At 45.4% G+C, this 26,964-nt stretch overlaps 1 protein-coding gene across 3 annotated transcripts in view; it reads right to left on the bottom strand.

Moving 5' to 3' along the window:
- Positions 1-26,964, bottom strand: part of LOC137382624 (aldehyde dehydrogenase, mitochondrial-like) — a 54,410-nt gene that overhangs the window by 5,884 nt on the left and 21,562 nt on the right. For all 3 annotated transcript variants that reach the window (XM_068054809.1, XM_068054811.1, XM_068054810.1), the window contains 7 exons: positions 21,254-21,333; positions 9,951-10,062; positions 7,865-7,993; positions 4,865-4,978; positions 4,450-4,552; positions 3,530-3,714; positions 1,446-1,610 (listed from right to left, as the gene is read on the bottom strand). In XM_068054809.1, the coding sequence (XP_067910910.1) occupies positions 1,446-1,610; positions 3,530-3,714; positions 4,450-4,552; positions 4,865-4,978; positions 7,865-7,993; positions 9,951-10,062; positions 21,254-21,333 (888 nt within the window). The remainder of the gene's footprint in view (positions 1-1,445; positions 1,611-3,529; positions 3,715-4,449; positions 4,553-4,864; positions 4,979-7,864; positions 7,994-9,950; positions 10,063-21,253; positions 21,334-26,964) is intronic.

Below are 26,964 nucleotides of genomic sequence, written 5' to 3'. Positions count from 1 at the left end.
TACTTCACTAAACACTATTGAGATACCATGGTGGAATATAGACAAGGGAAAAACGGAGGGCAAGTACCTGGACAGCAGAGCAGAGGAAGATAAGGGAGACCATAGACTCACCAGGGGAGAAGTAAAAAAAAAAAAAATTAGGAAGGCAAAGAGGAATTATGACATTAAATTATCAAGAAACATAAAACAAAATAGTAAAATATTCTACAAGTACATAAAGAAAAGTTGGGATGGGATAAGGGCCATTAAGGGATGGTCAGGCAGTGATAGCAAAATGGCAGGCATATTTATTATTTAGCTTCAGTATTTACTAGGGAGATGGATTAAGTGAAAGTGGCATCAGAGCATTAAAAATGATCTCTACATTTAACAAAACAGGAGAAATATTAAATAAACTAATCAAACTCAAAAAAGGATAAAACCCTGCTCCGGATGGTTTGCATCTGCATAGTCTGAAGGTGGTAGGAAAGATATCTATATCTCTTTGGGCCTCCTTATCTCGAGAGACAATAGATATGCGCCTGGAGATGGTCAGTGGTTTGTGAAAGATAGCAGAGACGCTATTACACTTATTAATAATTCATTAGAAAAAGATGTAGTGCCAAAGGACTGGCAGATAGCTAACATTATACCTAGAAGGGTGATAAAACATGTCCAGGAAATACAGACCAGTCAGCTTAACGTTGTTAGTAGGAAAAATAATTGAATTGCTACTAAAAGAAAAAAATAGAAAAATCAAGAAACCAAAAATATAATAATCAGCATGGATTTCAAAAGGGAAAGTCTTGCTTGATCAACCTCATTGAATTCTTTGAAGAGGTAACAGAGAATAGACAAGAGTAATGTAGCAGATGTAAAACATCTGGATTACCAAAAGGCCTTTGCTGAGTCACTACACAATAGACTAATGAATAAGATCAGAGCATGTGGAGTCAGGGGACAAGTAGCAAAATGAATGCTTCTTTGCTTTTATGCTTCTGTCTTTCAGCCAGCCAGCTAGAGAGTAGGGATAAAGGGCAACTATTCAGAGTGGCAGAAGGTGGGAAGTAGTGTTCCACAAAGCTCAGTGATGGAGCCACTGTTGTTCACAATTTATGTTAGCCATTTAAACTTTGGAATCAAAAACACAATTTCTAAATTTGCAGACAACAAATTGGGAGAGATTGAAAGATAGTGAAGTTATGCTAAACATATCAAATATTGGCTACACCCCACTTGAAGTACAATGTACAGCTCTGCTTGCCATATTATGAATGAGCTTTTCCAATCTGAATGTTATGTCTGCAGCTTGAAGCCACAACCTTCTGCCAACATACAAAGAATGCTACCAACTGAGCCAAACTGACACAAATTAACATTTACCAACTAAAATTTCCCGAGCACCAGTTACTGAAACTGACAGTTATCTACAGTCATAATCATAAAAGCTGGGTGTGTGGACTTACCTCTTCTCTAGCAATAATCATATCATCCTTCACATCTCCAAACACTGTTGGCTGGATGAAGTATCCACGATCTGCTGCCACTCCTCCTCCGCAGAGTAGTTTGGCTCCTTCCTTCTTTCCACTACTAATGTATCCCAGAATCTTATTAAATTGTTCCTCATCCACCTGTAACAATCATCCATAATCAGTCATCACCAGTTGTTAAATCCACAGAAAGGTTCCAGTGGCCAAGACAACTAGCCAATAATGAAATATTAGTAAGAATATTGAACAATTATTCAGCCGTGGTTCAGTTGGTAGCACTCTCCAGAACTTGAGCACAAAAAAAATCAAGACTGATACTCCAGTGCAGTACTGAGGGAGTCCTACATCGCTAGAGATGCTGTCTTTTGAGTGAGACATGAAACCACAGCCCCATCTGCCCTCTCAGGTAGAAGTAAAACAGCCCATGGTAGTATTTCAAAGAAAAGCAGGGGAGCTATCCCCGGTGTCCTGGCCAATATTCATTCTTCAATCAACACCAAAACAGATTATCTGGTCATTATTACATTGCTGTTTGTGGGACTTTGCTGTGCGCAAACCAGCTGCCGCATTTCCTACATTACAATAGTGACTACATTTCATTGGCAGTAAAGCGCTTTAGGAAATCTTGCTGTCGAGAAAGCTGCTCTACAAATACAAATTTTTCTTTTCTTTCCATGAATGATTATCCTCCTAGAACTTAAGCCCCAAGAAGTTAATAATTTGTTTTATATACTTTAAGGATCTCTCTCGGCCACTTCCTGCCCCAAATTTTCTCCCCTGCCTTCTTGGAGGTTGCCAACTCTTCCTGGAGTTCTGTTCCACTAGCACCAGCTACTTTTCAATAGCTACTCTTCATTTGAGGGTCTAGATGGCAAGTGTAGGCAGTCAATTCCAGCACTGAAGGTATCAAAGTTACCAGCGAATCTTTAAAGCATTTATTTTTTCACCTGGTTAAGAATATTTCTATTTGAAAAATGGAACATTAGCCAAATCAAAATGCAAGCACAAGTGAAAACTCAGACCACAAGAAGCAATTTTTTTTTGAGAAGACACGAATTGCTCCATTGGTTTCCTTTGCCATGGATACATTCTTTAGCGGCACTGAACCATAGCAAGGGACAGTGATCCTTCTCAATAGCATCCCCCACAATTACATGGCTGAGGTTAAATATTCTATTGTGGACAATATGAACTAGGCATGTAAGGCAGCTACTGGATGTGATCAATACCTCGAGAAACTAATGACTTTAGCCATAAAAGTCAATATATTACTTAAAGAAACAAATTTGTTTTGGGGTCAGGACTCAACACCAGGATCAAATCCAGATCCTGACCCTGCAACATATCGGAAATAGTCACTCGACATGATTTTCAAAAGGAATGGCCAATTAATGGCAGAGGGTGCGCTCGCCATCAAATTAAGGACAGTGGGTGGGCTCCCAACGCTGGAGGGCCAGAGAGAACAGCAGCCTGCCGATGCAGGTAAGGGAGAACCTCAAGATAGGAGTGCCCTCTCAGCACTTGCAAAATTTTTGAAAATAAAAATGTCTACAGCTGCCAGACCACAATTGTGGAAGGGAAGCCCCTCCATAGGCCAGTCTGTGGCCATAGCCGTGACCATCTTTCAACACTGGCAATGGTGGTTCGGGGGGTGGGGGGAGAAATTAAATGTTTCTGGAGCACTGGCGCCGCCGCACCATGCCCCCAGCACACCCAAGTGTTTCAGCTACAGCAGAATTCCAGTTGGCGCAGGAGAGGAGCCTATTGCCTTCATTGACAACCTGCCACTTGTGGGTAGGTAGTTGTTTTGCCTCCAACCTGACCTATTTGAAACTGGCTCTGAGGCAGGACCATGCCAGCAAATCAGCACACCAACCAGCAGTGGGAAACTCTGGGCCCGCCTGCCTCAGTTCTACTCCCACTGACCACTGAAAATTCATCCCTATGATTGTAATGGTAAAAGGACAATAGCATACAAGATCTTTGCATTGCATGAAGGTCAATGATAAAGAAAAATAAAAGATTCTTGAAACTAATTATCGTGTTCGTTATACATCTACCTGTGGCCCCTGCTCATTCTTGGAGTCAAATGGATCACCCACAGTACGAAGTTTTGCTCTTTCCACACTCTGCTCTACAAATTGATCGTAGATAGACTCTTGAACATATGTGCGAGATCCAGCACAGCAACACTGTCCTTGGTTAAAGAACAGAGCTGTATGGGACTCCTCAACTGCATGGTCCACTGGAAAATTAACAGAGTTAACAGGATCAGAACATTTCTTAGAGAAAATTTTGATTGAGGAGGAGAAATCACTAATACAAAACAAATTTTCAGTTTATTTAGAGATTGCTACTAGAGAAATATTCTTTGGTTAAACATTCTGGCCCAAATCCCCTCCTCCAGCCCAATCTGCAGAATACTTGTTCCTTCAGGTCCAAGTTATTATCCTGATTTGAAAGAGGGAGCAGCAAAGCTACCAACAAGACTGTAGGTCTCTGAATTCTACAAATATCCTGGTCAATTAACTTTCAATTCTCCTTCCCATCGCTATAGCGAGAAATATAAGGCGGCAATGTGCCAGCTTAATACAGCAGGGGAACAAAAATCTTTGTAGATTGAAACCACGCCTAAAAGATGCATCTTTACTTCTGACCACTTAAATTGGATATCCAAATTCAAGCCATGCAATCTGACTGGTTCACCTTTTCATAAATTCTTAGAGGGTAAGCATGATGGCATGGAAAAGAATTATCTTCATTTCTCACTTTAAAACACATTACATATGTTGTACGTATATAACATACACACACATGCATATGTTTAATTTTTTTTGTAGGTATGCATGCATGTTCAGCAGCAACCCAATAGCCATAATGATTGAGTTTTATGTCCTCTCCTCCTCATTCACAGAAACAGAGTTATTGAGTTCTATAGCAAGTTAACTGCTCAAGTTGCAAGTACAGCAGCATTTCTTACAATCAGCATCAGAAAGGATAATGTTTGGGCTCTTCCCGCCCAGCTCCAGTGTCACCTTCTTCAAATTACTTTTTCCGGCAGCCTGCTGGATCATGTGACCAACCTGAGAGAGATCATAAGACATGCTTTTGAAAAACATCTTTCTTTAAAAAAGGTCAGCAGAAAGCAGCGAAATAGAAGAAATAATTACCACGATGTGTCAGGAGACATAATTCATGAAACTAAAAGAATTTTTTCCAAAATCATTAGTTAGATCATCCCCAAAGTCAGAATTCATTTCTATAAAGTCTCTTATTTGTTACTGGTGGTCATGATCCACTAGCTCAAGTGACATCTACATGCAAGTCCAAATTATAAAACTCAAACTTCTTGGATACTGAGCCACACAAGACCTTCACCATGTTTCCAAACTAACCTCAGTGGATCCTGTGAATGCAATTTTATCAACATCCATATGTGAGGCAACGGCTGCTCCTGCAGTTTCTCCAAAACCAGGAATAATATTCACAACCCCTGGTGGGAATCCTGCCTGTCAAAAAAAGAGAGAAATGTGACATTATCGTTTGTTAACAGAAATTCCTTTCCATCCAGATCTAACAGCAGCAATTTGTTGCCAGTCATTGTTATGTAGCAAGTTGGAAAAATAGATGAAGCAAACGGTAAAGCCCAGGGAGCTGAAAATCTGTAGATGCAATCCTAGCAGTTATGCCACGATTATGTTCACCAGTACTGCCCCACCTGAATTCTGCAGGATGAGTGAGGGACCATCTCATTTACAAGCAGCCAGCACACCCTTGCACCACATAGGTGCAGCTTGGAGACTTGCATGCCCATGCAGTTAGTAACTCTGATACCCACCAGATATCCAAGGCGGAGGGGTGCTCAGGCCCCTCCCAAGTTGTCATTCACAAACCCTGTGGCTGATACTGAAAGCATTGGAAAAGGATATTACCAGCTTTGGGGGTCCAGGCCTATATCCCTCCTCCAGTGGGGTTATTTGCATTAGCAAACTGATGGTGGGAGGAGTCAACAGTACTATCTAATGGCACTTACCAATAACCTCTTTGCTGAAGCTCAGTGTGGGTTCTGCCAGAACCACTCCAGATTTGGTGTAAAAATGGACACAAGGGCCGAATTCCAGAGGTTAGACCAGAGTGATTGACCTTGACATTTTAGGAAACATTCCACCATGTATAACACCTAGTAAAACTGAAGCCAATGGGAATCAAGGAAAATCTCTTCGGTGGCTGAAGTTACATCTGGCACAAAAGAACACAGTTGTAGTTGTTGAAGGCCAATCATCTCTGCCCTAGCAGTTCCTCATGGTAGTTCCCCAGTCCCAAATATCTTCAGCTGCTTCATCAGTGATCTCCATAAGATCAAATGTGGGGCAGTTTTCTGATGATTGCAATTTTTAGCTCCTTTTGCAATTCCTCAGATATGAATCATGGCTTCAGCTGACAAATGGCAAGAATCTTGATACCGGATTTAAAAGGTTAAACTATTAGGACAGGTTACATACACTTGGGTTGTATTCCCTCGAGTTTAAAAGGTTGAAGGGTGAACTAACTGAGGTTTAAAATTCTAAAAAGGATTGTATAGAATAGATACAGAGAAGTTATTTCATCTGGTGGGAGAATCACAATCTTAAAATTAGACAGTTAGACCATTTAGTACTGAAATCAGGAAGTATTTTTTCACAAAAACAGTAGTGAAAATGTGGAATCCACTTCCCAAAGGTCTGTGGATGCTGCGTTAATTTAACTTTTCAAGATTAAGATAGGCATATATTTATTCAGTAAAAGTATCAACATTTATGGATGAAATGCAGGTAAATGGCAGTACCAATCAGCTATTACCTGATGGCTGGTCAAGTCATCTGCCCCAATGGCAGATCAGGGTTGAGCGACTGAATGGCCCATTCCAGTTCCTAAGTAACAGGCAATGATCATCTCTAACAAGACAGAGCCTATCTAACCACTTTCCCATGACACACAATGGAATTACCACTGCCAAATTCCCCACCAGCAACAACGTGGCAGTGACCATGGACATAGAAACTAGACCAGGTCAAAGGTTGAGTATTCTGGAGTGAATGGCACACTTAACTCTTTAGTCTTTCCAGCACCTAGAAGTCAGGTGTGTGATTAAGTACACTCCAATTTTCTGGATGAGTGCAGTTATAACACAAGAAACTCACCACCATCCAGGGCAAAGCAGTCCACATGATTGGCACTTCAACCACTAGGCTAAACATTCACCTACTCAACCACTGACATTTTGTGGCTACACTGTGTACTATCTACAGGAACACTGCAGCAATGCACCAAGATTTCTTCGGCAGCACCTTCCAAACCCACAACCTCCACCACCCAAAAGAACAAAGGCAGCAAGAGCATCATCATCACCAAACTCTCTCTCCAAGCCACATGTTAAACTGACTTGGACGTCTTTCACCATTCCTTCATCATCACTCTGTCAAAATTCTGGAACTCTATCCAACAGCATTGTGGGAGCACCTTCACTACAAGGAGTGCAGAGCTTCAAGGTGGCAGCTAAACACCATCTTCAAAGGCAACTCAGGATGGGCAAATGTTAGGTCTTGCCAATGACACCCACATTCAAAGAATGGAAAAACTCTCTGGGGCAGGCATGCCTCATCTGCCTCAGTGTACCTGCCTTCAGCATTATGTAGAATCCTTTATGGGCCACTGAAGCAGGAATGTCCAGCACTGGGAGCTTGTGGCCCCTCCACATCACTGGGCTTGTAAGGAGCAGACAGAGGCTTAGCCTTTTACAAGATCAAGCAGGAAATAATCCTAAGTCATCAGGAGCTTGGGTCTCCGGGCCCAGGAGTCACTGCAGAAATCCAACGGAACGGGCGATAAAAGTCAGTGTCAAGTATTTTATGTATCAAATCGGCCCAATCAGTGGACTTGTAGAAAAAAGATGCTATCATGATGTCACCCACAAGCACTATGTCAAAGCAACATTTAAGGAAACAGCAGGAGCCGTTTTAGGTTGCTCCAATAGCTGCAACGTGTTGAAGAGTTAGGGGTCGTCGAATCCAGCTTCTAGTGCGGTTTCCTTCTTTCCTTCCTCTTTCTTCCCCCTGCACCTCTCCTCCCCTTCAGTGCAGCACGCCTTCACAGAAAGCACCATATTACAGAATGCAACCAACCATCTGTTGTTGTTACTCTGGTGCTGGTCACGAAGAAATGTGACCATAAGTGAATTGCCTTGTAATTTTTCATCCTTCACTGACAATCAACATGTGATCTCATCACCTTTCCATAGACAAAGTCAAATCAGAAACTTGTGAAAACAAAAATCCAATGAGCACTATAGCGAAGTAAATGCAATTTTTAGCACAATGTCATTTGATCACATTTTAACATAAAAAACTTAGCCCAACCTCCTTGATTAAATTTGCTATGTAGAGTGCTGTTAGTGGGGTCTGCTCTGCCACCTTCATCACCACCACATTTCCAGTTGCTAGTGCTGGTCCAAGCTTCCAGGCCTGCATCAACAGTGGAAAGTTCCACTGAGAGAGAGATAAAATTGGAAGTTACTTTAAAAATATACAAACACAGTCATTACATTAATTATTATTCAAACATGCATTCAGGATTAGAAGCTTAATTCTAATTGTAAAGCAAACAGTCCATGTTCCAGATTCAATACACATTACCATTATTTTGGTGGCCATTCGCAACTAAATTACTGATGTTAGCTTCAGGACATATTCATTGCCTCACTGGAGAGAAACTAGCAGTCATGCAACTTTGGGGTTAATCTGACAACTGTACTAGCTAACATGCTTCAAGTTTCAGACAAGGTCATCACCCTGCCTATTTGATTAAAATTTGAGTTTAGGGTGCAGATGTGTTAAAGGTAGTAACTAAAGTACAATGATTTTAAAAAGCAAAAAGCAGTTTTGCAGATTTACGAATTTACAATTGTAAGATGGGTGTCTTAGGATCCGGAATACATTGCCAGAGATTGCGGTGAATGTAGGTTCAATCGAGGTGTTCAAAAGGGAATTAGACAGTTACCTGAAAAGGAAGAATGTAAAGGGTTTTGGGGAGAAGGCAGGGGAATGGCACTAAGTGAACTGCTCACTCAGAGAGCCTGTACAAACACAATGGGCCAAATGGCCTCCTTCTATGCTGCACCAATTTTGTGATTGAGATTCTGTCTGGTTGGAAATGAATTTGAATTTTTTTCCCACTCAGCTTTCAAAAAAAATGACTTACAGACAGCAGATCTGCAACTATTATTTTACTCCTCCACCCAACTGCCAAGGTTTTTCCACACATGAAGTGGTATTCAACCTCTTACTCCTATTTGCCAAATTGCACTGACATGCTGTTTTAGTTTATTGGAACAACTATTGATAACAATACAGCACGGCCCTGCGCAGGTGCCACATTGGCAGCATATTTGTGCATTTGTTTTAAGAGAAAGGTGGTCATCAAGGATCACCTTGATAACTGTCTACCTGTGTATATTATAATCCTCCTCCCCAAAAATTTCAAATACAGTTGTGAATACAAGATTTATTGTCCCGAGAATGAGAAAATACTCATTTTGAAAACTGATTGATTAAAAGCTACAATTTTTACTCAATTACATAAAGTGTGCTGCCAATTCCACATTTCCACTTAAACAATTAAAATTAAAGTGGTTTAAAAAAAAGTTACACAGCAGTGAGGTGGCCTATGGCATATTATAAGCTATCCTCTAGTAGTGGTTCTCAAACTGGGTTCTGTAAAGACTGTCCACTGGGTCCATAAAATAATGTAAACAGGACCTGTTGCTGTGATGGCATGGGTCGGGCTCCCATAGTTGGCTGTCCAAATTTAGGCTGTGTCCTGATGGCAGAGATGATACACAGCAAGCAGCGTGTCAGTGATATTTTAGTACACACAGGCCGTTAAACTGCAGAGAGGGAGGAAAAAGCTCAGCAGCTATGCCGCGAGTAGGCTGGCGATGGAGGATTACACCTGGAACGGTGTCATTGTACCCAGCAGTAGACACTGAGCCTAATCCCACTCCAGGAAGAGCAGGGAGGTGTCAAGCACTGAAGTATTCAACAGAAATGTTGAACATGTGAGGCTCCCTTTCAGCTGAACGGAAGATAAAAGTTTTCACATCAACAATCATATCAATGTTCACTATATCGGATAGCATTGGCAAAATTTCATGAAAGCCCCTGTAACTCAACACTAATAAAGTTTACATTCAGAATGTAAATGTACAATAAGGTTATTGTATTATAATTTAGATGGTGGGGAGGTCAGGGATAACAAATTCATTTGAAAAGCAGTCCTCTAACCAAAAGAATTTTGAGAACCACCGCTCTAGTCAGTCATAATTTGGCATCTTTACAAAAAAAATTAAATTGGTACAATACGCATCAAGAACCTAATTATTTCAGTCAAAACGGAAATCAATTTTTCCTTCTCATCATTTTCAATTTTCCTTCACTGTTCACTCACCGGGATGATTTGCCCACACACACCAACTGGCTCATGACGTGTATAGCAGAAGTAATTTCCATCAATGGGAATGGTCTTACCATGATATTTATCAGCCCAGCCGGCATAGTACCTATGGAAAATTTAGCAAGAGTTAAGGGATATTTTCAAGTTATGCCATTAAACTGGTTTCATAAAACAATGTGAGGGAAAAATTCATTCACATTGCGCCGCTTCCAGCCACGCTACACGGACAATGTCAATCCCTCATGGGCAGACGGTGCTGCAGGACGATACCTGCACAGCCCACACATTGTTCTTCAATGATATCAAGGAGGAACACCACGGGGACTGTGCAGGTATTGCCCCCGACGCTGTCTGCTGCCTGAGGAATTGACATAAGTCTGCACAATGCCACTTCCACAAACAAATTTTTCCCGTTGTGTGCTTTGGAGTCCTCCAAGAAAAGAAAGAAAAAATGAACTTAAAGTGGATGAGCTCCGAAAACAGGCAGGGTGATTGCTACGCACAGTTAACCCATGCCCAATGCAAGGAACATGCTAACTTTGTGCTGTTTGCTTATTTGAATGATCTGTGTCTAGCCAACCAAACTATCCATTGGCCAGGTGCATCAGCAGGGGTCTAATATTGTGACTGGCTAACTCCACTTAAAGCTAGCCTGCACCACATAAAAGGGGAAGTGAATTGTGGCTGCAGCAGGTGCTGGGAGTTGTGGTTGAAGAGAATTTACCTGGGAAACAGAGCGAGGAATGGCGCAACAGGGGAGAGCGTTGTCTCCAAAGTTTTCAAACACTGCACTGGAGGTCTTGGTGGGATAGGTGGAGGAGGAGGAGGAGGAGAGAAGTCCTATATCCATGGGGAAGGGAGGGAGGCCCTCCAGATACATGGTCAAAAAGGCAGCGAGAGCAGATGTCTCTGGAAATCAATGCCAAGAGTCTAGCCCGGAGGACGTGCATGCAGAGCCGTAAGAAGTTCAATGATCTCACGAGTGGTCAAGGTCAGTGAATGCATCTTCAAATGCCACATCCTACCAACTGCACCAATAACCACAGGCACTGCTCAAAATTAACAGTCACCCACTAACAATCTCCATCAATCAGACCTCATAGCTAACATGCATATACATCACCACCCACAGATTTAGCACTGCTACTGCTAAAAGCCTCACACCTACATGTCACAGCTTGTGCACTCAACCATGACAGCCACATCACCTAAACAGATTGCAAGACAGTCCCTCCACCACCAACAGTGGCAGCAGTGTGTACCATCTACAAGATGCACTGCAGCAACGCACCAAGGCTCCTTAGACAGCGACTTCCAAACCCGCGACCTCTACCACCTCGAAGGACAAGAGCAGCAGATGCATGGAAACATCACCACCTGCAAGTTCCCGGCCAAGTCACACCATCCTGACTTGAAACTATATCACCGTTCCTTCACTGTCACTGGGTCAAAATCCTGGAACTCCCTTCCTAACAGCACTATGGGTGTACCTACCTCACATGGACTGTAGCGGTTCAAGAAGGCAGCTCACCACCACCTTCTCGAGGGCAATTAGGGATGAGCAATAAATGCTGGCACCCACATCCCATGAATGAATAATAAAAAAAAAATCAATGACACACTTCCCTCTCTCTTGGAGGAAAAGGTGCCACACAAGAGGGGGCGGCAGGAGCTAACCAAAGCAGGACAGGCACACCTGCATGGGCTAACCCCTAAGGAGGAAGATGGTGCTGGCCATCATTGGGACGCTCACTGCTGAGGCTGTGGCCAGCAGTGGGGCTGAAAAATATCGAAGATGACTGTATCCTCACAACCCTCCCTCTCACATTCCACTTCTCCTCATCTCACACTCTTTTCTGATTTATAAGTTGCAAATGGACCTCTTACTTTCTGTCGTCCATGCACTACAACTTTACCTTTGTGTCTTTTTTCTTTCAGATACCCAAGAGGTCTAATCTGGCCAGGTATTAGAGGAACACCAAGAAGAGAGAGTGATAATGAAGACACAGCACCATCACTTGTTTCACACTCACAGGCACTATTTTAGATATTGACCCTGTATACATTTTAAAGGAAAGATTAGGGGCAGTATCTGCACATGGTGAGGCATCAGGCATCAATGGGCTGCAGCCAAGGCAGGGGGCAAAGATAGCACAGATACCAGCTTGCCAGAAGATGAAGTTGCACACAGGTTCTGCTGCAAGGACTCAGAAAAGGACTGTGATGGGGCAGCCAACAGAGAACGCTCATGAGTATGCACAACAAAATGCTTGGTGAATTGGGAAGGCTGCCAGAAAGGCTACAGTTATTGTCAAGGAGTGTGGAGGAGTCCAGCACTAACTTGGCACAGGACTTGGACAGAGCTTGGAGCTCATCCTTCCAGCACGGAAGTAGTGGCCAACTCAGTTCACACACTCAATGACCTAACCATTATGCAGCATCTGATGGCCAATGTCGCAGCTTCCAATGCAGTTCAAGCAGCAGTCACCCAGCATCTTGAGTGCTGCATTGGAAGCTCAGACCATCATGCAAGGTCAGCTTACTGCCCGCCAACTCAGACTGCTGCCATTGTGGCTGTGGATTGAAGTGTGCAGAAGGAACTGCAGGGTGTTGCAACAATCCAGCAATCTATCCTCCAACAGATTACTAGGATCGCTGAGGCACGGCCCTGGGGGAGTGGCAGTGGCTACATGGAGCATGAACCTGCAGTCCTTTCTCAGGAAAACAACATTCATTCTCACACCCCTGCCACTCTGCCAGTGCCCTTGCTATTGCCAGTCATCCAGCCAACCCAGCCATCCAGATCAAGATGGTACAGTCTGCACCTTCCATGCCTGAAGCTACTCCTAGGCCATCTGCAGTATCCTCCATTGAACATCACTAACCTTCCAGCAGCCATGCTGCAGTCACTGACATAGGAACATTATGGCAGGCAAATGCACACGGAATACAGGCATGAAGGGAATGCATAAGGGTGACTAGTTGACCTTTGTATGCAATATGCATGATTTAACTTATAAATTTAGTTTATAATGTTTATTTTGTGGTGGCTTTAATTTTTGCATTGTGGCCAAAGAGGATTCCGTGATGGTCAGTGACAGAGGAGGGGGAAGGTGTAGGACTGTTGGTGAATAGGGAATTGGGGTTGCAGTTACTGGCATTGCACTCGGATGAGTGCTTCATGGACTGCCCAGGCAGAAAGGGGCCGTCTCGGCTTCCTGCTCCTCAGCCTATAGCTCATGGCAAAGACTGTGCATCATGCAGTAGACCACCATGAATCTTGACACCCACTCTGCAACCACTGCACAGATCCTCCCGAGCAGTCCAAACAGAAGCAGTTTTGTTTTAGCACTCCAATGGTCTGCTCTATCACATTCCATATGCCAACATGGTTCTCATTGTATGCATGCGGCACACACATATACGAGGTGCGCATCAGTCATCAGCCATGTCATCAGATGATGGCCCTCGTCACCTCGTAGCCTCACTTTGGTTTGCCATGTTGGATCAAATGCAGCTGGCACAGTGGACTGCTCCAGAATGAAGGCACCATGACTTAGCAGGATACCAGGCACTGACCTGCATGATTCACTGCATATGGTCACACACTAGATGGATGTTGAGGGAATGGAATCGCTTTTGGTTCCCATATCAAACAGAGTTGACATACAGCACCTGCAAATCGATGTGTGTGCAGACAATGGCACCCTGCACCAGGAGGAAGCCTGCACTCTGCCTGGTTCTCTCTGGCAAGACAGAATGAAATGTAGTTAGCTCTCTTTGAATGGAGCGCCTCAGGAACTTTGTGCAACAGTGGATGGCAAACAGCAAGATGTTGAAAATACCCCCAGCTTAAACCTGGAAGAAGCCAGATGCATAGAAGTCCATTGCCACATTCAGCCTCAGAGCCATTAGAAACACAGTCCATACCATGATCTGAGGCTGCAGTTGTGGCTGCAGTAGGTGTTAGATTTCAGCAAGGAGGTCCTTATTAAAGCATGATGTTTCACTCTTTATTCTTTGCTGAGGTTCCGTGTAGAAAAATTGCTCCCTGAACACCCTGAGCAAATATGGCCACCTGCTCAGAGCCCTTCTCCCCCTCTGCTCTTTGAGCAGCTTATCCTGCTCTGCATGGCCTCTGTTCATTCTTCAAGTCATACTGTATTCAAGGGGAATGCCTACTAGTGCACCCAGGTCTGGGAGCGACTGTTTGTGCAGAAGCCTTGAAGTTAACAAAAAAATCTTTCAGCACTTGCTACACCACTCCTTGTAGACCTTTGCACCTTGAAACAATGATAGAAAGCACCAAACACTTTTATAATCATAGCAACAGCCAGAAGAAATCAACCAACAATTAACCTACAAAGTAGCTAATGACCCCTTTAAATAGCACTAGTGGAGGGTTCTTCCTCCTGCTAAATGCAAGTTCAACTGCATGAAGTTGAGAGAGGGTGTTGGCTGGTGCAGTGAGCTCCAAAATGGCGCTGCTGGCATCAAATACCAGAAGCTCCTGATCAGCAATTAAGAATGGAAACTGACCAATTCTCCCTTCTCTAATCTAGGAATTTCAAGGCCTATTCTGGCATCGGTACCACTACTTCCACTGAGATTGACTAACCCAGCACAGATTGGGGATTGAATCTGGAATATTCCTGGTTTTTGGGTTTACCCATTTGGGGACAAACTCATTAAGCCATTGGTGGGGAGCTCTGTTTCTACAATATGTTGTTTTAAAATAAGCTATGTTTTGAGTAGGGGTTTTATTGACCTTTCATATCTCATGTTCATCTCTCCTCCTTTCCCACCAAGTTTGAGATTGTAATTATGTAGCTTGCTTCACCAAAAAGGAGGGCACTTTCGTTCAACGCACATAACACATTACAGCATTTCTTTTTCTTCAAAATTAGTACTTCTAGGAGTCTACATCATTGACAAAGCAATAATGTTGGAAGACCAGAGAAGATTTCCATCCATAATCAATAAACTGAGCCCATAGATTACTGAGAGATAGTTATATACTTGAGTACATAGAATTGTAAATTTCTCTGCAGCACCTGTGGAAGAGCCTGTCACTCTAGACTTGGCCTTTATAGCCACTCCAGGCGCTGCTTCACAAACCACTGACCACCTCCAGGCGCGTATCCATTGTCTCTCGAGATAAGGAGGCCCAAAGAAGAAGAACATAGAATTATAGAATGATACAACACAGCATGAGGCCCTTTGGCCCATCGTGTCTGTGCCAGCTGTTTGGTAGAGCTCACCAATTAATTCACTCCCCTGCTCTTTCCTCATAGCTCTGTAAATTTTTTCCCTTCAACTGTTTATCCAATTCCCTTTTGAACGTTATTACTGAATCGGCTTCCACCACTCTTGACAATGTTTTCCAGATCACAATAATTCTGGTTCTTTTGTCAATCACCTTAAATTTGCCCAATTACTGACCCTTCTGGAACAATTTCTTATTTACTCCATCAAAATCCTTCATGATTTTGAACATGTCTATCAAATCTCCTCTTAACCTTCTCTGCTTCCGAAGAGAACAATCCCAGCTTCTCTAGTCTCTGCACATAAGTGAAGTCCCTCATCCCTGGTACCATAATAAAACAAAAGCAAAATGCTGCAGATGCTGGAATCTGAAATAAAAACAAGAAATGCTAGAAATACTCAGCAGGTTCTCTCTACACCTCCGTCCCCCACCAGGATGGTCTGAGGCTCTCCACTTTGTCCTTGAACAGAGGTCCAACCAGTCCTCATCCACCACCACCCTCCTCTGCTTGGATGAACTTGTTCTCACATTGAACAACTTCTTCAACTCCACTCACTTCCTTCAAGTAAAAAGGGTTGCTATGGGTAATCACATGGGTCCTTGTTATGCCAGTCCTTTTGTGGGATATGTTGAACATTCCTTGTTCCAGTCCTACTCAGGCCCCCTCCCCCAACTCTTGTTCCCGTACATTGATGACTGTATCGATACCGTTTCCTGCTCCCGTCCCGAACTGGAAAACTTGATCAACTTTGCTTCCAATTTCCACCCATCCCTCACCTTTACATGGTCCATCTCTGACACTTCCCTTCCCTTCCTCGACTTCTCTGTCTCCATCTCTGGGGATAGACTGTCTGCTAATATTCATTATAAGCCCAACGACTCCCACAGCTACCTCAACTACATTTCCTGACATCCTGCCTCCTGTAAGGTCTCCATTCCATTCTCCCAGTTTCTCCGTCTCCAATGCATCTGCTCTGATGATGCCACCTTCCACGACAGCACTTGATAGGTCTTCCTTTTTCAACTATGGATTCCCCCCCAACTGTGGCTGACAGGGCCCTCAACCGTGTCCGGCCCATTTCCTGCACCTCTACCCTCACCCTTCGCCTTCCCTCCCAGAATAGCGACAGGATTCCCCTTGTCCTCACTTTCCACCCCATCCAAAGGATCATCCTCCGCCATTTCCGCCACCTCCAGCGTGATGCCACTACCAAACGCATCTTCCCCTCCCATCAGCATTCCGAAAGGATCGTTCCCTCCATGACACCCTGGTCGACTCCTCCATTACTCCCAACACCTTGTCCCCCTTCCCATCCAATTGCAGGAGGTGTAATACCTGCACTTTGACCTCCTCTTTCCTCACTACGAAGTCAATAAAAAGGAATGAAACCGGACGGACCACCTGGCATCGACCTAGGCACCAGAAAGGACAACGGCAAACCCAGCCCTGTCGACCCTGCGAAGTCCTCCTTACTAACATCTGGGGGCTTGTGCCAAAGCTGGGAGAGCTGTCCCACAGACGAGTCAAGCAACAGCCTGATATAGTCATACTCATGGAATCATACCTTACAGACAATGTCCCAGACACTGCCACCACCATCCCCGGGTATGTCCTGTCCCACCAGCAGGACAGACCCACCAGAGGTGGTGGCACAGTGGTATACAGTAGGGAGGGAGGGAGTTTCACTGGGAGTCCTCAACATCGACTCCAGACCCCATGAAGTCTCATGGCATCAGGTCAAACATGGGCAAGGTAACCTCCTACTGATTACCACCTGCTGCCCTCCCTCAGCTGATGACTCAGTATTATTTGGAGGAAGCACTGAGGGTGGCAAGGGCACAAACTGTACTCTGGGTGGGGGACTTCAATTTCCATCACCAAGAGTGGCTCGGTAGTACCACGACTGACCGAGCTGGCCGAGTCCTAAAGGACATAGCTGCTAGACTGGGTCTGCGGCAGGAGGTGGGAGAACCAACACGAGGGAAAAACATACTTGACCTCATCCTTACCAATCTGCCTGCCGCAGATGCTTCTGTCCATGACTGTCTTAGTAGGAGTGACCACCACACAGTCCTTGTGAAGACAAAGTCCCGCCTATTGTGTTGTGTGGCACTATCACCGTGCTAAATGGGATAGATTTCGAACAGATCTAGCAATGTAAAACTGGGCATCCATGAGGCGCTGTGGGCCATCAGCAGCAACAGAATTGTACTCAACCACAATCTGTAACCTCATGGCCTGGCATATCCCCCACTCTACCATTACCATCAAGCCAGGAGACCAACCCTGGTTCAATGAAGAGTGCAGGAGGGCATGCCAGGAGCAGCACCAGGCATACCTCAAAATGAGGTGTCAACCTGGTGAAGCTACAACACAGGACTATCTGCATGCCAAACTGCGTAAGCAGCATGCGATAGACAGAGCTAAGCGATCCCATAACTAACAGGACAGAGCTAAGCGATCCCATAACCAACGGACCAGATCTAAGCTTTGCAGTCCTGCCACATCCAGCCGTGAATGGTGGTGGACAATTAAACAACTAACTGGAAGAGGTGGCTCCACAAACATCCCCATCCTCAATGATGGGGGAGCCCAGCACATCAGTGCGAAAGATAAGGCTGAAGCATTTGCAACAATCTTCAGCCAGAAGTGCCGAGTTGATGATCCATCCACGTGAAATCAAGAAACGACTGAAGGCACTGGATACTGCAAAAGCTATGGGGCCTGACAACATTCCGGCAATAGTACTGAAGACCTGTGCTCCAGAACTTGCCGCGCCCCTCGCCAAGCTGTTCCAGTACAGCTACAACACTGGCATCTACCCTGCAATGTGGAAATTTGCCCACGTATGTCCTGTACACAAAAAGCAGGACAAATCCAACCCGGACAACTACCGCCCCATTAGCCTACTCTCAATCATCAGTAAAGTGATGGAAGGTGTCATCAACAGTGCCATCAAGCGGCACTTGCTTAGCAATAACCTGCTCAGTGATGCTCAGTTTGGGTTCCGCCAGGGCCACTTAACTCCTGACCTCGTTACAGCCTTGGTTCAAACATGGACAAAAGAGCTGAACTCAAGAGGTGAGGTGAGAGTGACTGCCCTTGACATCAAGGCAGCATTTGACCGAGTATGGCATCAAGGAGCCCTAGCAAAACTGAGGTCAATGGGAATCAGGGGGAAAACCCTCCACTGGCTGGAGTCATACCTAGCGCAAAGGAAGATAGTTGTGGTTGTTGGAGGTCAATCATCTGAGCTCCAGGACATCGCTGCAGGCGTACCTCAGGGTAGTGTCCTAGGCCCAACCATCTTCAGCTGCTTCATCAATGACCTTCCTTCAATCAGAAGGTCAGAAGTCGGGATGTTCGCTGATGATTGCACAATGTTCAGCACCATTCGCGACTCCTCAGATACTGAAGTAGTCTGTGTAGAAATGCAGCAAGACCTGGACAATATCCATGCTTGGGCTGAGAAGTGGCAAGTAACATTCGCACCACACATGTGCCAGGCAATGACCATCTCCAACAAGAGAGAATCTAACCATCTCCCCTTGACATTCAATGGCATTACCATCACTGAATCCCCCACTATCAACATCCTAGGGGCTACCATTGACCGAAAACGGAACTGGAGTAGCCATATAAATACCGTGGCTACAAGAGCAGGTCAGAGGCTAGGAATCCTGAGGCGAGTAACTCACCTCCTGACTCCCCAAAGCCTGTCCACAATCTACAAGGCACAAGTCAGGAGTGTGATGGAATACTCTCCACTTGCCTGGATGGGTGCAGCTCCAACAACACTCAAGAAGCTCGACACCATCCAGGACAAAGCAGCCCGCTTGATTGGCACCCCATCCACAAACATTCACTCCCTCCACCACCGACGCACAGTAGCAGCAGTGTGTACCATCTACAAGATGCACTGCAGCAATGCACCAAGGCACCTTAGACAGCACCTTCCAAACCCGCGACCTCTATCAACTAGAAGGACAAGGGCAGCAAATACATGGCAACACCACCATCTGCAAGTTCCCCTCCAAGTCACACACCATCCTGACTTGGAACTATATCGCCGTTCCTTCACTGTCGCTGGGTCAAAATCCTGGAACTCCCTTCCTAACAGCACTGTGGGTATACCTACTCCAAACGGACTGCAGTGGTTCAAGAAGGCAGCTCACCACCACCTTCGCAAGGGCAAATAGGGATGGGCAATAAATGCTGGCCTGGCCAGTGACACCCACATCCCATGAATGAATAAAAAAAACTAACCAAGGCCCCAAACACTCCTTTCAGGTGAAGCAGCGATTTACTTGTACTTATTTCAATTTAGTATACTGTATTCGCTGCTCACAATGTGGTCTTCTCTACACTGGGGAGACCAAACGCAGATTGGGTGACTGCTTTGCGGAACACCCCCGCTCAATCTGAAAACGCGACCCCGAGCTTCCGGTTGCTTGGCATTTCAACATACCCACCTGCTCTTATGCCCACATATCTGTCCTGGGCTTGCTGCAGTGTTCCAGTGAACATCAGCGCAAGCTCGAGGAACAGCACCTCATTTACCAATTGGGCACGCTACAGTCTGCTGGACTGAACATGGAGTTCAATAAATTTCAGGAGCATGACAAGACCCTCCTTTTTAATTTTCTTTTTATTTTATTTTAGTTTGTTTCATCATTCATTTTTCTTACCATGTGCCTGCCCACTGTTTTTTTCATGTTTTTGCTTTCGGCCAGGGCTGTTCATTTTTCTGACTATTAACACTCTCTCTGCACTAACGCTTCGTCTTTCAGCACACCATTAACATATCATTTGCCTTTGCTCCATGACCTTCTGGTCCGTTATTATCTGTGACCCTGTCCTGTCAACACCTTGTCTTTCGTTATCTCTTGCCCCACCCCTGCTTTATTTGCTTGAAACCTATTACATTTCTAACCTTTGCCAGTTCTGATGAAGGATCACTGACCTGAAACGTTAACTCTGCTTCTCTCTCCACAGATGCTGCCAGACCTGCTGAGTATTTCCAGCATTTCTTGTTTTTATACCATAATAGTAAATCTCTTCTGCATCATCTCTAAGGCCTTAACATCTTTCTTAGAGAGTGGTGCCCAGATACCCTCCAAATAACAGCTTTTGCTTTTCTTTCCTTATTTTAAAACAGCAAAATGTGAAAAGTCACCAGTACAGCATCATTATCTACTTTAACAGCCTCATTACTGCCTGAGCAAATTCCACACTGTATTCAAATCTAAAAAGCATCTACATCAGTATATGTAGCAAATAGGGACCAGGAGATAATTTACTCAGACTTCCATTGTGTCAAATATTGCCGTTCAAATTTGAAACAGTTATCTTTCCCAGGTCAAACGTTGATACTACAATAGTCATGACCTTCAAATACACACACTCTATTAATCAGCAATGAATTGCGATACAGCAGATTTTAATTTTTTTAGTATCCCGTCTACCTGAGGCGCTCCCACCTGGGGGTGATCTTACCAGAGGCGGGTTCAGTCTTCCACTTACAATGGCAGCACCCACCTGTCCCAGTGGGGCTGCTGGCCATTCTCAGCCTTGGGCATTCCGATTAACCTCCCGCCCGTGAAGCCCACCCGCTGTCCCTAATTGGACGGGGCTTTTGGAGGTGGCTTGTTAATGGAGCGCCTCCAGGAAGATCAAGTAGACCTACAGGACTCAGACACCATCAGGGCTGGGACCCACATATGGTCCTGACACCAGAGAATCTTCTAAGTTGAGAAGTTTCCGCCCAATATTTTCAAAAGTAACTCAAACGGATTTAAGAATTCAAGGCAGAATGTTTAAGGTAAACAGGACATTGTTTGTTTTAAAAAACAGATCAGTAGATGAATCACAGTGAAAGAGCACAATATTTATTGAGGGGAAAGGGATTGCTTTAAACATTGTAATGTTGAGAATACTAATCTTTACACAGTCAGGTGATACTATTATATAAACGCTTTTAACAAAAAAAAAGGAACAAAACGGAGAGGGTGTGTGAAATAATACAAGTACCTGAAACATTTTATAACCAAATTTAGGTCTGCCATGTAGGCTATGTGGTACGGTTTTCCATTGTCCAATGTCTCCAGTGACTGAAAAACAGAATGCAATTATAATTAAGAAGTGGCGATCAGACCAGAGACAGCCTCAAAGACATCAGTCCCTCCCAAAATTAGCCCTGGACTGGCCAGTGTGTTTCCAATTAACACACAATACATCACTACAGCAATAAAATTTCCTGATCACATCATTGGTGTGCATGTACATTTCTATTAGGATAGTGTAGATTTCAAAAGTTATCTCAGTGTCTCTAACCAGCATGTTATTTGTAATGGCTTCTCTTCTCTGTGGGAACAGAATTTTCAAGAACAGAATAATATGGGGACATTTAAGGTGAAATAATTAATCAATCATGTACTACTAACAAACTAACCTCGGAGCTGCAGAGACAGCTCATCAGAAATGACTTCATGGTTTCAGGGCTGCACAGACAGCTTATCAGTAGAAGTAGACGAACAAGCAAAAACTAACAGGACGGCTGCAAGCTGCTTCATAGCAGCCTATTGTATAGCAATCAGCCTAACGGTCCAAGGAGATAGGGGGGAGGGGGGATGAGAAACTGCTAGAGGGGAAGGTGACAAGGCAGTACCCCAATCAGGCCATGACATCAAGAAACTGCAGAGTTTGTAAACCAATTGGGAACATAAAGGGGGTGTCACTGATTTGTATGAAGAACTATAAGAAAGGCTTGATTTCCCTGCTCAGGCAGGACAGGAGAGAAGAGCCCAGGTGTTGTTGTTGTTTGCTTTGCTGATGTAACCATTTCGTACTGCAATAAAGTTTCTTAAAGCTACAGTCGGACTTCGTCTCTCTTTGTGTAACTAATGGGATCCAATAACTTGACGTAGTCGGCAGGATCGCTAGAGGATAAAGACTGAAACCACAGACATCGGACCTATCGGCGCCCCCAGAGGTAAGAACTCCTCTTTGTGTTAAAGGTCCTTGGTCGTTGCCTAAATTTCGGTTCCCTGCCACGCGATCCCGAACTTGGTGGTATTTGACGGAAATACCCTTTCTTGTGCGGCTCGAGACCCCCTTTATAGACATCTAACTTGGCGGTATTTGACGAAATACCTATTTGGCGAAAAGCCTGACTGCTCGAGACCTACTTCCCTATCTGAAATGGATAAAATGACAGACGAAGGCAACCGACAGTTACCAACTACCGTCAAAGGTGGGCGGGCCCCACCTGACGTTCCCGAAGATGAAATACTTCAGCAGTTGAAAGAATATGTAGAGCAACAGTTTAATCTGGCTAAAGTGTACACCGAAATTGGGCAAAAATATGGCACCCCCACGGGACTGTGGTCCCTAGAAGATATAGAGAGAGTCTGGGGAAAAACAACCCATTTAAAGGATAAAGAACAGACCCAATGGTCTCTAGCCGTAATGGGCCAGATTCGGCAGCGCAATGAGATTATGCGACAAGCCCAATGTGATCGCGACCTAACGAGTGCGAAGGATCAATTGAGGGCGGTCTGCGAGCAACTGAAAAAGGAAAAACTTAAATCGGAACAGTTAGAGGCTGAAAAACAATCTGAAAAGGAAAGGCTATGGATTGAAATTAAAGAGCTTAAAAAACTACAAGACCAGCAGACGACCCAACCGAAGGAACTGGGACAGCTCTGCGAACCCTGCCGACCACCTTCAACTAACTTGTATCCAAGTTTGAAGTTGTTACAAACGGAACAACGGAAGATGCAACTGCATGAAGCAGGTTGAGCCGAGTCTTCCAGTGAAGAAAGTGACAATGATGGTGGGTTACCGTTTCCGCGACTAGCTCCCCTTAAACAGAAACGCGTTAAAGTCAAGACGGAGAAGACGACTGTGAACGGTAGCGAGGTCACCACGGCCGAGCACAACGCGTACTGGACACACGTCCCGGCTTCCCCTGAGAAAATCGACAAGTGGTCCACAAGATTGCCCGACCCAAAGAAAGGGGGTCTGAAAATGTGGGAGCAGCTGGAACGATTAAAGGGAACTTACAATCTCCATCCATGGGACTGGGTACAGATTCTGACCGTAATGGTGCCCGGGCGAGCGAGCCGAAAGCTAGGGAGAGAGGTCCAAATTGCTTTGGGTGAAGATGGTCAGCTACTAGATGCCGGATGGACTGCGATTAACAAGTGGTTGCAAGAATTTTGTCCTGCAAAAACGGACTGGAGCAAAGTTGCAGCCTGTCAGCAGAAGAACTCCGAGGAAGTGCGGGAGTACGAAGAGAGGTTTAGGTCCACCTGGGTGGAATACTGGACGACACCAGTTTTGTACCCTTAAAATCCGCTTTTGTTGATGGACTAAAGCCAGAACTGTCTAAAATACTGAAGGCCACTCTACCGGACTGGGACGCAGTAAGAGTAAAATACTCAGTTAATTGACAGATGCGCTCAGCTGGACAGGGATATGGGATTCAAGCTTCGAGCTCTGCAGACGGATCCAGTACCGAAAGAGCCTGACAAAGAGCAAGTTAGGCGACCCGGCCCGTTATTACTGCGGGAAGGAAGGCCATTGGGCTAAGGCGTGTAGAGCGATAGGACGAGGCAGAGGAAGCCAAGGACGCAACCCGGCACCCAAACCAGCTCCCTCCACTGATGCCAACGACCTCTTTCAGAAGTTCAAACGGTTGACGCCCCAGCAACAGAAGGAGATGTCCTCCTTAATAGATGCGACAAAAAAACTAGAGGAGCCCTCCCTCGCCTTTTCGACGCCTCTCCTAGCGCTAGTAGAAAATAGAAAAGATGGATTGTATGTAACTGCGAGGGTGGGCGACCAAGACATTGCCTTCTTATTGGATACCGGAGCCGAATTAACGTGTCTATCTCAACAATACGGAAACTCCCTACCGATGGACGGTAAGACTAAAAGAGCTTACGCAGCTGGGGGCAATGGGTTGGTAATTAAGCAGACCCAGCCCGTACGCATCAGTCTTGGTCTGCACGAATTGATAACACTGGTCTGGGTAGGTCCAGTGGACCAAGCACTCCTCGGTATGGACGTTCTCACTCAGCTGAACTCCTCGTTGCATTTTGAAGGAGGCCAGGTAACTTGGTCTATCAGAAGTGTGAAGAAAGAGCAGCTGAGGGAGCACCCAATATGGGCCCAGGATAAGAACGATTGTGGGCTACTTCAGATGGAACCGGCAACGTTTATGGGATCCGCTCCACCCTGTACTAAGCAATACCCCATCAGTCAAACATCTATTGCAGGAATCCTACCCGTAATTAGACAGCTAGAGGAGCGAGGCGTGCTGGTTAAATGAACACAGTACTTCAAACAGCCCTGTGTGGCCAGTACGGAAGCCAAACGGAACCTTTTTTTTTAAATTCATTCACTGGATGTGAGCGTCGCTTGCCAGGCCAGCATTTATTGCCCATCCCTAATTGCCCTTGAGAAGGTGGTGGTGAGCTGCCTTCTTGAACCGCTGCAGTCCATGTGGGGTAGGTACACCCACAGTGCTGTTAGGAAGGGAGTTCCAGGATTTTGACCCAGCGACAGTGAAGCAACGGCGATATAGTTCCAAGTCAGGATGGTGTGTGACTTGGAGGGGAACTTGCAGATGGTGGTGTTCCCATGTATTTGCTGCCCTTGTCCTTCTAGTTGGTAGAGGTCGCAGGTTTGGAATGTGCTGTCGAAGGAGCCTTGGTGTATTGATGCAGTGCATCTTGTAGATGGTACACACTGCTGCCACTGTGCGTCAGTGGTGGAGGGAGTGAATGTTTGTAGATGGGGTGCCAATCAAGCGGGCTGCTTTGCCCTGGATGGTGTCAAGCTTCTTGAGTGTTGTTGGAACTGCAGCCATCCAGGCAAGTGGAGAGTATTCCATCACATTCCTGACTTGTGCCTTGTAGATTGTGGACAGGCTTTGGGGAGTCAGGAGGTGAGTTACTCGTCTCAAGATTCCTAGCCTCTGACCTGCTCTTGTAGCCACGGTATTTACATGGCTACTCCAATTCAGTTTTCGGTCAATGGTAGCCCCTAGGATGTTGATAGTGGGGGATTCAGCGATGGTAATGCCATTGAATGTCAAGGGGAGATGGGTAGATTCTCTTTTGTTGGAGATGGTCATTGCCTGGCACTTAAGTGGCAAGTACCATTCGCGCCACACATCAGCCCAAGCCTGGATATTGTCCAGGTCTTGCTGCATTTCTACACGGACTGCTTCAGTATCTGAGGAGTTGCGAATGGTGCTGAACATTGTGCAATCATCAGCAAGCATCCCCACTTCTGACCTTATGATTGAAGGTCATTGATGAAGCAGCTGAAGATGGTTGGGCCTAGGACACGACCCTCAGGTACTCCTGCAGTGATGTCCTGGAGCTGAGATGATTGACCTCCAACAACCACAACTAGCTTCCTTTGCACTAGGTATGACTCCAGCCAGCGGAGGTTTTTCCCCCGATTCCCATTGACCTCAGTTTTGCTAGGGCTCCTTGATGCCATACTCGGTCAAATGCTGCCTTGATGTCAAGGGCGGTCACTCTCACCTCACCTCTTGAGTTCAGCTCTTTTGTCCATGTTTGAACCAAGGCTGTAATGAGGAGCTGAGTGACCCTGTTGGAACCCAAACTGAGCATCACTGAGCAGGTTGTTGCTAAGCAGTTGCCGCTTGATGGCACTGTTGATGACACCTTCCATCACTTTACTGATGATTGGGAGTAGGCTAATGGGGCGGTAGTTGGCCGGGTTGGATTTGTCCTGCTTTTTGTGTACAGGACATACCTGGGCAATTTTCCACATTGCAGGGTAGATGGCAGTGTTGTAGCTGTAATGGAACAGCTTGGCTAGGGGCGCGGCAAGTTCTGGAGCACAGGTCTTCAGTACTATTGCCGGAATATTGTCAGGGCCCATAGCTTTTGCAGTATCCAGTGCCTTCAGTCGTTTCTTGATATCACGTGGAGTGAATCGAATTGGCTGAAGTCTGGCATGTGATGCTGGGGACTTCAGGAGGAGGCCGAGATGGATCATCAACTCGGCACTTCTGGCTGAAGATTGTTGCAAATGCTTCAGTCTTATCTTTCGCACTGATGTACTGGGCTCCCGCATCATTGAGGATGGGGATATTTGTGGAGCCACCTCCTCCAGTCAGTTGTTTAATTGTGCACCACCATTCACGGCTGGATGTGGCAGGACTGCAGAGCTTAGATCTGATCCGTTGGTTATGGGATCGCTTAGCTCTGTCTATCGCATGCTGCTTACGCAGTTTGGCATGCAAGTAGTCCTGGGTTGTAGCTTCACCACGTTGACACTTCATTTTTAGGTGTGCCTGGTGCTGCTCCTGGCATGCCCTCCTGCACTCTTCATTGAACCAGGGTTGGTCTCCTGGCTTGATGGTAATGGTAGAGTGGGGGATATGCCAGGCCATGAGGTTACAGATTGTGGTCAAGTACAATTCTGCTGCTGCTGATGGCCCTCAGCACCTCATGGATGCCCACTTTTGCATTACTAGATCCGTTCGAAATCTATCCCATTCAGCACGGTGATAGTGCCACACAACACGATGGACGGTATCCTCAATGTAAAGGCGGGACTTCGTCTCCACAAGGACTGTGCGGTGGGTCACTCCTACCAATACTGTCATGGACAGACGCATCTGCGGCAGGGAGATTGGTGAGGACGAGGTCGAGTATGTTCTTCCCTCGTGTTGGTTCCCCCACCAACTGCCGCAG

The sequence above is a fragment of the Heterodontus francisci genome, chromosome 23 (assembly GCF_036365525.1).
Source record: "Heterodontus francisci isolate sHetFra1 chromosome 23, sHetFra1.hap1, whole genome shotgun sequence".
NCBI lineage: Eukaryota > Metazoa > Chordata > Chondrichthyes > Heterodontiformes > Heterodontidae > Heterodontus > Heterodontus francisci.
This window is presented reverse-complemented; position numbering and strand designations above follow the sequence as displayed.